This window comes from Onychomys torridus, chromosome 8 (assembly GCF_903995425.1).
Source record: "Onychomys torridus chromosome 8, mOncTor1.1, whole genome shotgun sequence".
NCBI classification, from domain to species: domain Eukaryota; kingdom Metazoa; phylum Chordata; class Mammalia; order Rodentia; family Cricetidae; genus Onychomys; species Onychomys torridus.
In genome coordinates this window covers 98,320,954-98,334,743 of record NC_050450.1, presented here as the reverse complement: position 1 = coordinate 98,334,743, position 13,790 = coordinate 98,320,954, and the positions used below count along the sequence as shown (strand labels likewise).

Sequence of the window (13,790 nt, the reverse complement as noted above, 5' to 3'; positions counted from 1 at the left end):
GGCATGTCTATGGGGAACTGTCTTGATTATTAATGATGTAGGAGGGCCCAACTCAACATAGGTGGTGCCATTCCTAGACATGTGGACCTGGGTTATATAACAAAACTGCCTATCCAAATGCCTGTGGCTGAGCCAGAGAGTGAGTCACAGAGCAGCATTCCTCTATGATTTCTGCTTTCAAGTTTCTGAAAGTTCAGTTCCTGCCCTGACTTCCTTCAGTGAAGGACCATGACCTGGAAGTGCAAATAAATCCTTTCCTCCCAAAGTTGCTTTGGTCAGAGTATTTTATCCTAGAACAGAAAGGCAATTGGAACACTTGCTGGAGACTCATTTTCCCCACCCCTTCTGTATTATGCTTTCATCCTTTCTGCTGAAACCAAATACACATATAAAACAATGAAGAGGAAGTAAGAATACAAACATAGATATGAATGTCAATCTAAAACTTTCATGGCAAGCGTCTCCTTACTTCACATATCATTTCATTTCTGCAGAACACTGAAAACTTTTCTAGGCTAACTTTAAACATGAGACTGGGAGGGAAAGAGAGAACAAAACTAAACGATTGTGCACATGTCATGATACATGTGTGTGTACTGTTTCTGAGCAGACAATTTTTCTTCAGAGAAGCCTTCCAGAAGAATCAAGTTTCTAAAAATTAATTTCTCAATTTTTAAAAGATGTATTTGTATATGTTTTAATTATGTATATTGTGTATGTTTCTGTGTGTGGGTATGTAAACATGAAGAGGGTGTCAGATGCCCTGGAAATGGAACTACAGATAGATGGTTGTGAGCCACCCAATGTGTGTGCTGGGAACCGAACTCAGATCCTCTGAAAGGGAAGTAAGCACTCATAACTTCTGGATTACCTCTTTAGGCCCTAATTTCTCATTCTTAAGACAGTCAAAGCTGGTTTTTCTTAGTTTGTTACAATCTGTGTGCACTAAACTGTAATAATCCTTTAAAAGTAAGACAAATGTAACTTAAAATGCATGACTAATAATAAAATCTTCTGCAACCATTTGACACCCTTCCTTGGGAAAACTACCCAGGAAAAAGAATCATTATTGTGGCTCCCTCCACTTTCTTGCCAACCAGTGAAGTCATTAAATAGGACCTCTTCCAGATCTAATGCCTTCCTTTCTAAACCATGACTTGGCAAACTCCAGCCTATGACCCAGCTATGGAAGACTTTCAGAAGTTTAATAATTCTACAATATTCTATAAAAATAACCAACAAAGAACATACAGCTGATGCCATCATGGCCTACTGTAGCCCCAAATATTTACTCTCCAGCTTTCTCAAATGTTTGATGCCACTGACTCATATTTAACCTCAACCTAACAGGACATAGTGCCATTTTCCAAATTAAAAAAAATATATATGAAAACCAGATGCTTGGTGATTTTATGGAGACACATAATTGTCTACTACACTAAGTATGAAGCTCATGTCACCTCATCCTCAACTTTGACCTGAGAAGGGAGAGATGGAACAAGGAAGAGAACTGGATAAAGTACTTTACCCATTCTGTGATTCCCGTGCAAAGAAGACTGAATCAAGGAATGGGTTCCCAATACTCGGGTCTCTAATGAAAATGACTAATCCACCCAAGCCTCGAGCCTCTGGGTTCATCAGGTCTGCCAAAAGCACCAAAGGACGGGGCCAAGACTGACAACTCGGTCTGGATTAGTGACACTGGGCTCCCTCTGTTCAGGGTTGGACATATAAGTTTGCCTGAGGGTGAGACTCCACAGGAGGCTAAAACCGTGGGTGGATATTCTTGTCAATTATTCAATATTTTATTCCTCTGGGGAAAGAACCAAACTTAGTACAAAATTCTTTCCCTGGAAGACCAAAGGTATTCCAGAGGTCGCCTAAGACCGGTATTTCATATGAACATCAGTGATGGCCTAGTTTGATAATTATTTATTTATCTACAACTCTATTCAAGGAACTAGCTCGTTAATTACTATTACATGTATTATTCATTTATTTTATTAAACACCCACTAGCTATATAAGTAATCAGCTCACTGGTTACCATTACATGTATTATTCATTTATGTTATTAAATACCTACCTGCTATGTAAGTAATCAGCTCATTGATTACTATTACATGCATTATTCATTTATGTTATTAAATACCTACCTGCTATATAAGTAATCAGCTCACTGGTTACTATTACATGTATTATTTGTTTATTTTAAGTAAGCGCCCACCTGAGTCAGAAACATTACTGGATCATTTCTATAAAACAGCTTCTTGAACTTTTATGATACTCATAGGGCCTATATCTCCACTCCAGTGGGAATAATTGACATCAAAAGACATAAAATGACTTAAGGTTACTCAATAGGAAAATGACATTAGAACCCAGAGCTACACCACAATGACTTCTCACTAAAGAGGTCACGGATCCTAGCTTACTAGCCAAGAACTGTCTGGTCTGATCTTACATATAGTTAAGAAGATAAATGGGACCCCAAAACCCCTAGGTCGATATGCCAGCTTATATCCTTAAAAGCTAAGCCATAAAACTAAGCCACTTGAAGCTACCTTTCACTGGGCAACTATTACAACGCCCAAGAGCTGAGCTACAGATGAGGACATCTAATGTTAATATTAGTCCTAATCGTTTGAAGAAGAAACTAAAGCTTGGTGCAACTAGGAATCCTGCCCAAACTAAGGCAGAACTGGAGAAGTCTAGAATCCAAATATAGACTTAGCCATGAAGTTATGCCAAAGGACTTTGCACACAATGCCTAACCCTCAAATAGTTCTACTGTTTCACTTCTCAAGAGAATAAGAACAACTCCCCACCATACACACTACGTGTCTTGTCAAGGTTAAATGAACTGATAATGATTAGCATGGAGTTGATTTTTGAACTAGTAACTACCAGTCAAGGGAGGGGACAACTCAGAAACCTGAGGCAAAGACAGCCTGGCATCAGTGATGCAAGGGTAAGTATGTGATGAATCCACACAAGCTAACCTAAGGAATGGCACCCTCGCTCGCTCGCCCAGGCTCTCGGCTCTACTGCAGCACAGCAAGAATGAGAGAGAAATATCCAATTAGTACCAAAAGATTGCCTAGAAGATTATAAAAAGTGGAAGCTCTATCCTTAAAGGTATATTTAAGCCTCAGTATTCATAAGACTCCATGAGCAAAGATGCTGAAGTCCATCAAAATGATGCTCAAGTTTATATAGCAAAACAAAACCATACATTAAAAGAATGCTCTACTCCAAGAAGTGACAGCCTAGAAACTTCTATCCTTCCTTTGGTTCCAGTCCATTTGTTTATAGCAAGCAATGCTTTCAAAATTCATGAAGAACAGAAACTGGCAAATATTAGGAAGAGGTAAATAATAAAATTTCAAAGGGAAGGATTGTAAAGCATCTGAGTAACCACTCATAAGAATATATCTTTTTTTAAAATAGCTGGAGATCTACAGCCAAGCCTCATATGCTAGGCAAGTCACTGAATTACATGCTCAACTCAATATAAGAATATAGGTTTAGGAGCTGGGCATGATGGCACCCACCATTACTTGTAACATTACAGGGGTCTTCATAAGTTCAAAGCCAACCTGGTCTACATAACAAGTTCCAGACCACCCAGGGTTATAAGTGAGATCCTATGTCAAAAAAAAAAAAAAAAAAAAAAAAGGCAAACCAAAAAAACAAAACAAAAAACAAGCAAACCAAACCAAAAAGGAAAAAAAAAAAAAACTATAGCTTCAGGAAAATGTATAAAATAACGGCAGAAAACAACAAAATTGAAATTTAAAAAAGGCAATAAAACAAGTTTTTTAAAAGAAATCAATAAAAATGCTGGGCCTGGTGGTGCATGCCTTTAATCCCAGCATTTGGGAGGCAGCTAGAGGTAGATCTCTATGAGTTCGAGGCCAGCCTGTCTACAAAGCAAGTTCTAGGACAGCTAGGACTGTTACACAGCAAAACCTTGTCTCATAAAACCAAGAGAGAGAGAGAGAGAGAGAGAGAGAGAGAGAGAGAGAGAGAGAGAGAAAGGAAGGGAGGGAGGGAGGGAGGGAGGGAGGGAGGGAGGGAGGGGGGGGGGGGGGGAGGGGAGGGGAGGGAACCTAAATACCTAGAGAAATGTATTATGTTCCTGCACTAGCAGTGCCAATGTAAAAGAGATATCTATTCTCTCTCTGTTGACTTCCAGGTTAAACTCAACTCTTAATAAAACATCCTCAAGTATCAAGAAAAGGCTCTTTCAAGGGGCAACATAACTTTGGAATACATGTACATACATATATGAAAGCCTAAAAAAATAATAAAATTAATTTTCAAAAAGAACCAAGTGGGAGAAGCATATTCATCCCCTGTGGCAGTAATCAAGATAGTGTGAGCCTGGAGGAAGAGCAGACCCATAAGCCAACAGAACAGCATAGGAAATCCAGATGTGGCTCAAAGTGAATATGCCCAACTAGTGCTAGACAAAGGAAAAAGGCAATGCAACAGGGCAGAGACAGTTTACAGCAAACTGAACTGTAACAACTGGAAATGTGTCAATAAAAACCCTCGGTGCATCATGTATTATTCAAAAGCTTAACTCCAAATGTATCTTGGGCTTCAATGTAAAGCTAAAATTTCTGCACAAGAACACTGAAAATCTTCAGGATCTAAGGCAAAAAGACTACTTAAATGTGGTACCTGAATCATAATCTGTAGGAAGAATAACTAACAGATAGTATGCCATCAAAATCAAAATTTTCTGCCCTGTAAAAAGTCCTGATGGAAGAAAGAATGAAAAAGACGAAGTGCATGTTAGAAGTATTTTCATACAAGATATCTGGGAAAGTTCTTGTGCCTACAATACATAAGGAATTCAAAAGCCAATCATGGAGCTGGAGGGATAGCTCAGTGGAGAAAGATCCCTGCTGCCAAACCTGGGGGCATGAGTTCAATACCTGTGACCAACATGGTGCAAAGAGAGGATTGACTCCCTGTGACCACCACAGGCAGGCAGAGAGAGAGAGAGAAATTTAATGAAAAAAAGAGAAACAGAGGGTAGTAATAAATAATAGCATATAATTTTATATATATATGAAAATGTCGCTGAGAAACCTATTTATTTGAAATACTAAACAAAAATTAATTTAAAATGAAAAAAATTATCTAATAAGCTGTAGGCAAAAGATATGCAAAGGGGCTAGAAAGACAGTTCAGTAGTTAAGAAAGTATAATGTTTTAGGGTCCCTGCATCCACAAAAGTGGCTCATAATCAACTGTAACTCCAGTGATCCTATGCCCTCTTAGACTCTATAGGCCCTGCACTCATGGGCACATTGCCTCATCAACACATGAGCATAACTAAAACATAAAATGAACTTTGTTATAAAAACATTAAAAAAAAAAAAAACAGGCTCAGACACTTCACCGAAGAAGAATACATGGATGGAAAATGAACACCTAAAGTATTTCTACATAATTAACCATTAGAGATAGTCAAGTTAAAGCTATAGTCACCTATAACTATTCAGAAAAACAAAAAAAATTTAAGTGATGACAACTCTAAATGCTAGCAGAGATGCAGAGAAGCTATGTTTCTTTTATATATGATTTGTCAAGATATAAAACAGTACTATCACTCAAGAAAACACACATATACATATACATACATACATATATATATATATATATATACATACATACATACATATATATATATATATATATATATATATATATATATATATACATGTATATATATATACACACACAGAGAGAGAGAGAGAGAGAACAAAGTGTATGGCTAGGGAAATGAAATAAGTTCTATGGTCCACTCTAGTATGGATTCCTTGATTATGCAAATGTTCCATGGTTGTATAGGTTGTTAAATGAAGGTGCATAGATGATGGGAAAGGGCACATTGGATTCTCTGCACATTTCTTTGCAACTCCCGATGATGACTACAATTACTCCAAAGTGCCTCCCATATAATTCTGTACAGAATAGGAGACTTCATGTTTGACTGTAAGCACTCTAAAATCCAGAAAGAAATTCTAAACAAACAGAATCACACATTTTTCACATTTACAGTTGGAGAGAACCCCAGACTATGCAGACAGAAATCTCCTTCCAACCCAATATTTATGTAGGTAGGGGAAGAATTTCCTCCTACAAATCTTCATGACAAGACTATTCCAACTGACTTCAGTCTCTCAGCTACCCTAGAAAAGTTTTTCTGTTGCCACATAGAACCAGGGGCCTGTGTCCTGGGCAATAGATAATTTTCATGAGCACATCCCAACACTAGGGGGAGCTCTTTCTGTCAGTTAGGGTAAAATTTCCTTCACAAGGAACCCTAGTGAATAGAAGCCATAAAGCCTCAGGGTTCCACTCTCTGTACTTTCTCTGCCAGTCTAGGGTCTCTCTTGTGGTTTCTTGTCTTGGATTTCCCCACTCCTAGTAGCATTGGTTATTGGACCTCCAGCTGAGTGGGAGATACCCAGCCAACCTCACAGATATACAAAGAGGATTTGAGCTCACTCAGGGCTTTGGGCCAGAGCTTCAGCTAATACAGAAGCATTCATTCCTTTAGCTTATCTTGCATTCTGATTATAAAGACAGGTTAAGTGTCAAAATGCAGGTGCTCATCAAATACCATCCTTCCATTTCAATTCAATTTTCAGAGTACTGCTCTCCCCCGCACACGTGGATGTATTTGTCTGTTCATTGATATCTACAGGGAGAAGTTGAGACAGTCCACACCTGTGGAACTTGCTGGGTTTATATAGGATCTCAACTACCCTGTGGCTTTCAGTCAGCCAGCAATTTGAGACACTGACTTCAAAGCTACAGATCAATGTAGACTATCAGACTGCTTGCTTCAGATCTCAGAGGAGTGAGCAAACAACTTCCCTCTCCAAAGGCTGTTCTTTTTAACAACCATGTGCAATGTTAAGACCTCATCTGCTAGTCCAATAATGAGCCCCCCCCCCCCCCCGTAGCAAGCATGTAAAATACAAGTATTTGGAATGGATCCACCATCTCGACAACTTACGTGGAACTGGTCTGAGGTTGTTCAAATGCTTCTTTTGGAATCTTAAGGCCAGGGTTTCGCTTCTTGCCTATGGGGGAGGACATAAGGAAAAATGTCAAAGTCTAATTTGCTACAAAAGAGCGAGGGCAGAGACTCCAGAGCAAAGGCAAGAAGTCATCACAGGTGTCTACTCTCACCTCCCAGATCAGAACACAACTTGGAAAGGAAGCAGCCAGTAAGAGGGGCCAGGGCATCAGAAAGCTTCTCAGATGCAGGCTGAGACCAGAAATGGCATTGCCATAGGCCCAGAGTACACATATCAAGGTGAAAATGTTAATTCTTGCTGGGAGTGTGGCTCAGTGGTAAAGCACTTGGCTATCATGTGCAAGACCAGGGCTTAATCCACAACATTGAAGAAAAAAAGCCAACTCTTTTGCTAAGAAGGTAGATCCTTTCTGCCCACTGAGAAATTGTCACATTAACCTCTTGGGTTGTTCTTTTATGCAGTAATTATGATGGCTTATGACTGTTTATAGGTGGGGTATTCTGGTTGTTGTTTATTTTTGTTTTAACAGCAATAAGATGTAGTCACCCTGATCACAGTATCCTACAGCTTTCTGAATCAGTCTGGGAGCATTGTTAAAACTAATGATGGAAACAAATTTAAAAAAAAAAAAAGAAAAAAACTTCTCGGCTCTCTGTCTTTACTCATACCTCAGCTACCTGCAAGAGGCTGGAAAACTGAAGAGAATGCATCTGACTTGCTACCTGAAGCATGCAGTGATATGTTTGCTCTGCTCTGACAAGGATTAGGACGACAGATGGGCTTGTGCCAAGTTATCGTTTCTTTGGGGTATAGATGGGAATGCAGATTGATGTTGCTCATCCCTGGACAGAAACTATAGTGGAGATTGGCACAAGAACTTTTGCTGGTGAGTCCAAAAGAACAGCCCGGGAAGTGCCAGCTCAGGAAGCAGACTGGACAAGGCAGTCTTGTTAAGGGCCTGGGGGTTCCGTCCTATGCATAGACCCCAGGTCTTTGCACTTGGCAGGAGAAGACAAAGCAGAGCCAGACACAGCGCCTATGGTCCTGCCTCTCTCCTCACCTCTTCTCTGTACTTCCAAGTGGGCACATCAGAGTTGGCACAAGCTCTGGATGAGATCCCAGCAGACCCTAAGGCACAGCATAAGAAATCAAAGTACTCTATACATGAAAAATGCACCCAAAGGGCTTAGTGACTTGTTCAACATCACAGAGTCAGCAATGACCTCATGAACACCTGTGTTGAGGTCTCCTGACACCTGATGTGGAGATCTTTCCACTAAATGGCCAGGGAATGGGATGGGGGTTTTGAGTTTAAAACTCACCAGGTTATCTCTCTTACCAAGGGAACTACAGACTGACTTTTTTCCAAAAGATTTTTTTTTATGTGCACAGTGTCTTGCCCGCATGTGTCTGCATCACCACACAGGGTCAGAGGAAGACAAAAGGTGTCGTATCCCCTGGAACTGGAGTTATAGACTACTGTGAGCTGCCCTGTGGGTGCTAGGAATAGAACCTCAGTCCTCTACAAGAACAGACAGAGATCTTAACCACAGAGCCATCTCCTCAGCACTGGACTGGCTTTTAACTCTAAGTCTCCTCGGCTGCAAAATCCAGAAATAACATCAACATTTACTTCTCTGAACCAAACCAGACAATGCATATAAAAAACATTGAGATATCCAAAGAACCTTTTCATTATGATCATATAGAGAAAATGTCTATATGTCTCATTTCAAACAATAGTAAGGAATCCATGAATAAAGCTGGCTATGTTATCAGAACCCTAAAATTGTGTATAATTGAGCTTTTTAAATCTACTATTTAGAAATTCAATATCTAGATCAATTCAGCAACCAATATGTAGACAATACTAGCCAATGATCAACATAGAGAAAGCCTTTGGGGAATATCTTTAGTAAATAGTTTTTCAACTAGCTGTTCATTTCTTAATAGTGATCTATAAAGAATGGATACATCATTACTCCTCCCTCTCCTGACTCTCAGAGACCACTTAGCACATATTTACAAAGTTAATCAAACCAATTCGAAAGTGGACTGACAATGTATAGGGCTTTTCACTGTGCTGCCAAGGTGCTAGGTCTAACAAATGGATGGTTTAACTCTAAATAGACTCATCTATGAACCTCACTCAGCCACACAGACAGAGGATGCTGTTTGAAAGAGTCACTCCAGCCAGGAACAAGATACTCCACTTCAAATCATGACAAATGGTTAGCAATATAACAAAGAGAGAACCAGAAAAGCCCAACAAATAGTACCTTAGCTTTTTCTCAAATAAAACAAAAGTAAAGTAAAATACATTTTGTCTGTGATAAGGGCTCCTAGAGGTCATTCACTCAAACTTTAGGCAAAAGTTTTGCCTCACTTCTAATGTGGTTCCTATATGGCAGGTGTGAAAATGGATCACTGATTTTAGAGGAAAATCTCCATGCCAAAGGCTTAACACATCAGGAGCACTTCTTAGCAGCAACTAGTTGTGATACTATAACACAATAAATTATCAAAGCATCTATCCAAAGACAGCAGAGCAAAGGATGAAGAAAAAGAGAAAGAGTAGAGAGAGACTTCTGGTGACAGAAACAAATGGAATAAATGGCCAAGACTCCTCCACTCCTCCTCTCCTCCACTTCCCACACACACCCAGTCACCCTACCCCACATCATATCGCTCTGCCCCAGAATTGGCAGCCTCTGGCTGAAATGACTAGCCTCTAGTCTCCAGATCTGACCCCCGACTATCTACACCTACGCAATTAGAGATCTTCATGGTGTTCAACGTTTTCACAAATATAAAATTCCAAAACATTCAACTCAGGGACAGCAAGAATAAACCTCAGGAGACACAGAACCCAGCCAAATGTCACTTAGAAAAGTGTCCTCTCTTTTTGAAGATGTAAATCAAGTAACGTGAAGACCATAGACATATCCAAGACCTTCCTAGACTTACTTATCCATCTCCAGAACCTTCAACAAATCCCAGGAGGTTTTCCAAGCTGCAAACACAGAGGCTCCGGAAGGAGCCCCAACAGAAGTCATCCCTTACTGAGCTCCTAAGCCGGCACACTTCAGCTGGAGGCAAAGAACAGAGCAGGCTCCACCTCCTGCTCTTGTGTGGTAGCAAACCTTGGTGAGTTCATTGTTCCCTGGCTATGGAAGCCGTTCAGGGAGGCGGAAGGTTAGCTGGCCCATTCAGACACCCAGGGGTGGCATTGCTCATTAAGCAGCCCTGCAGTTATAAATCCCTGAAGTAACTCTGGGAGCCCAGTTCTCTACCCTTTTGATAAATGGCTCTTTCATTTCTTAACAGAAAGAAAAACAATAGGTGGTCCGTTTCCAGCTGTGTTTATTCCAGAGCAATCTGTTCCCTCAAAGAGGCTGCCAACACCTCATGCTAACATTTAACACTGTGCTGCTAGGGAGGAAAAAAAAATTAATGGGAAGGAGAGATATGAATAACAAAGTTAAGTGGCCAAGAATGTTAATGGACCTTTCCCTTGATAATTCAAACAGAAATCCTTTAAAGTCAGAAAAGAGGCTTTACCTTAGGTGGGGACAGAAACAAAGCTTCTCCAAGAGAATCTTGTCTATCTCTTGTTTGCATTTTTCTTGGTACTGACTAGAAAAGGAGAGTCTGCCTGACTGAACACAAACAGTCTTGCTTCATCAGCCTGTGTGTGTGTGTGTGTGTGTGTGTGTGTGTGTGTGTGTGTGTCACACCCATGCTAAGAAAACTGTTTCTCCAAAAGAGAAAGGGTATCATCCCAGTACACACTGAGATTCACGACATTCATCTTAAACCAAAGCCAGGCCATGAGAATTCTCAGCACTGGGCTGAGAAAGAAAAGAAAAAAATAGAAAGAGTAGGGGGGATGGAGAAATGTTAAAATTTCCTAAAATTTTAGAAGAAAAATTACCAGGCCACATAGAAATACCCTGGCTTTAAGTGTACACAAAATGATGGGGTACAAATGAGGTCTTTCGCAGCGCCCACTCTGAGGAGGTGAGCACAAAGGCCTTTCTGATGTGCCTTATTACATAGAGTAGAAGGCTGTGCTCCGGCGCCAACCCAAACAGCACACAGCCCCGCGAGGCTGGCAGACGGTGCCACCCCGAGATAAGCGAGTGTCTAAGCATTTGTCAGTCCCACTGAAGGTTGGTGAGCGTGACCCTGGTGGTCTGCGACTATCTACACAGCATCACAGGAGGAAGGGACTGTGGGTCACCAGCGCCAAGTTTATTTTTCTAGTGTGTTTCCCAGTGTGAATGGGGCTTCTAGCCAAGTTACTGGCGACCTGGAGGCCTTGGCTGCTTTCTCTCTACCCCGTGCATTTGGGTTTATGTTCCAAGTGCAACTGGCAGCAAAGCACACAGCAAAGTGTCATTAGATGCCATTAAACTACAAGGAGGATCATATGCAAAGCAGCTAATGGAGCCCAGAGGAGGCAGGAGGTGCAGAGAAAAAAAGCTGCCTTTACAGAAGCCACTAGGAAAAGGACAAGGAGCCTGTCCCGTCACGACCCTACAAAATACCAGATATTGCACATCACCAGGACTCCACAGTATGCAAAATCTGGTAGGATATACAAAGTTTAGAAAATAAAAATTGGAGAGCTCATTTGAAAACTTTGAATCATGTTCACCTTAACTGGGAAGGCAGAATGAATCTCTCAGCAGCTTTCCTGTCCCCTACATGGTCCCCTCTACAGGGAGAGCTCCAGCTGCTAGCAGATGAGAATTCAACCTTCTGAATTCAGCACATTCATGGAAAACCCACAGAACCTCCCCAAACCTCCCCCTGCTCTCCGAAAATAGCTCCCATGACCACCATCTATTTATTTTCCTCATAATATTATTTTGTTGCTTTTAAGTTCACATTTGCTTGTTACTGATTTATTGTCTGTCTTCCCCACAAGAATGTAAGTTCCATAGCAGCAAAAATTTTTGTCCAGTATGCCTCATCTTAAGCATCTGTTTATTGAAGGTTCGTTGCCCTTTTCTTGGCTATTTTGAACAGGGTAAATCAGACAGGTTAGGGGGTTTGGGGGAGGGATGAGTAGAAGAAGAAGAAAATGATTAAGAGAGAGGGGGGGGAGGGATGGAGGGAAATATGGAAAGAAAAAAAAACCCAACTGAAGTGAAAATAACACACACATAATCAGGAAGGCTGCATTTCAAATCCCACCTGGGATGGTTTGTGCGAAAGGTTAGTTTAACATAATCTAGAGTCACCTGGGAAATGGACCTCTGGGTGTTCTGTTAGGGAACTATCTTGATGACATTACATGGAGGTGGGAAGAACCATTCTAAGTGTGGATGGGACTAAGCCCTGGGCAAGAGAACCTGTGTTGCATAAAATAGAGACAGTGAGTACAACACTAGCCTGCATGGCCTCATGGCTCTCTTCCAACTGTGAGTGTCATGTAGCTAGCTGCTTCCAGCTCCAGCTGGCCTGACTGCCCCATCATGGTGGACTGCACTTTGAACTGTGAGCTCCCATAAGCCCTTTCTCTTCATTTGCTTTTATCAGACTAAGCTATCACAACAACAGAAAAAGAAACCAAGATACCAGCTGTGCTACTTATTTACAGTATGATCTTAAAGAGCATTCCTCGCCATAAATCAGCTCCCAAACCTGCAAACTGGAGCTGATGGTCAGCCTGACCAGGCCACTCACAGATTCATCTGACATAGCATGCATACTGATGCAATGGGCATGAAGAACTCCAGCAGTGCCCTGTGGATGGACTGCTCCACAAATACTTTCCTTCCCACTTCCACATTTGTGCCTATATTTTTAAAATATGAGGTAAGCAGAATGCCCTGTCATAGGCATCTTGTGTCTCCCAATGACATCCTCTGACCTTCCTACCTTGTGTTACTTGTGCTAAAATTACATTTCCCAACAGCTCACGTATCTCAAACCACAGAGTCAGTGTGCCCACCAACTATGGGAGTTATTCCAGCTCTACAGACTCAGGATTTCTGGGAGTGTAACCTCAAAACACATTCTCTTTCTCTCTTTCTCTTCCTCTCTTCCTCTCTCTCTCTCTCTCTCTCTCTCTCTCTCTCTCTCTCTCTCTCTCTCTCTCACACACACACACACACACACACACACACACACACACACACACACATTTTAAGCTTCGCAGTAACTTAGATTCCAGTCAGGGTCAAGAACCACTTTTCCAGCACAGAGTATGACAGAGTATGTCTAGATAAAGTTTTTCACTTTTCATCATTTCCCATCTAATAATACTTAAAATCCCTCTAGGCTCCCGATATTTACCCTACATCCTAGCCAGTTGTATCTGCCTCATAAGAATTAAAGCTAGAGAGATGACTCAATGGTTAAGAGCACCTGCTGCTCTTCAAAAAGACTAGAGTCCATAGCTGGGTGGTGGTGGGCACATCTTTTATGCCAGCACTTAGGAGGCAGGTTGTTCTCTGACTTTGAGGCCAGTCTGTTATACAGAGGGAGTTCCAAGGCAGCCAGGGCTACACAGAGAAACCCTGTCTTGATAAAACTGGAAAAAAAAAAAAAAAGGAAGCTCAGAGTCCAGTTCCCAGCACCCACATCAGCCAGCTCATAACTGCCTATAACTTCATCTCCAGGACACATGACAGCCTCTTTTAGACTCCATGGCACTGACTCATATGCACATGCCCACACATAGGCACATTAATTATAATTTTAAAATAATAAA

The 13,790-nt window shown here is 41.1% G+C and overlaps 1 protein-coding gene across 1 annotated transcript in view; it reads right to left on the bottom strand.

Moving 5' to 3' along the window:
- Map2k6 (mitogen-activated protein kinase kinase 6) overlaps positions 1 to 7,124 on the bottom strand; it is a 40,582-nt gene extending 33,458 nt beyond the window's left edge. The window contains exon 1 of the mRNA XM_036197606.1: positions 7,042 to 7,124. Within this exon, the coding sequence (XP_036053499.1) occupies positions 7,042 to 7,124 (83 nt within the window). The remainder of the gene's footprint in view (positions 1 to 7,041) is intronic.
- Between the last annotated feature and the right edge of the window lie 6,666 nt (positions 7,125 to 13,790).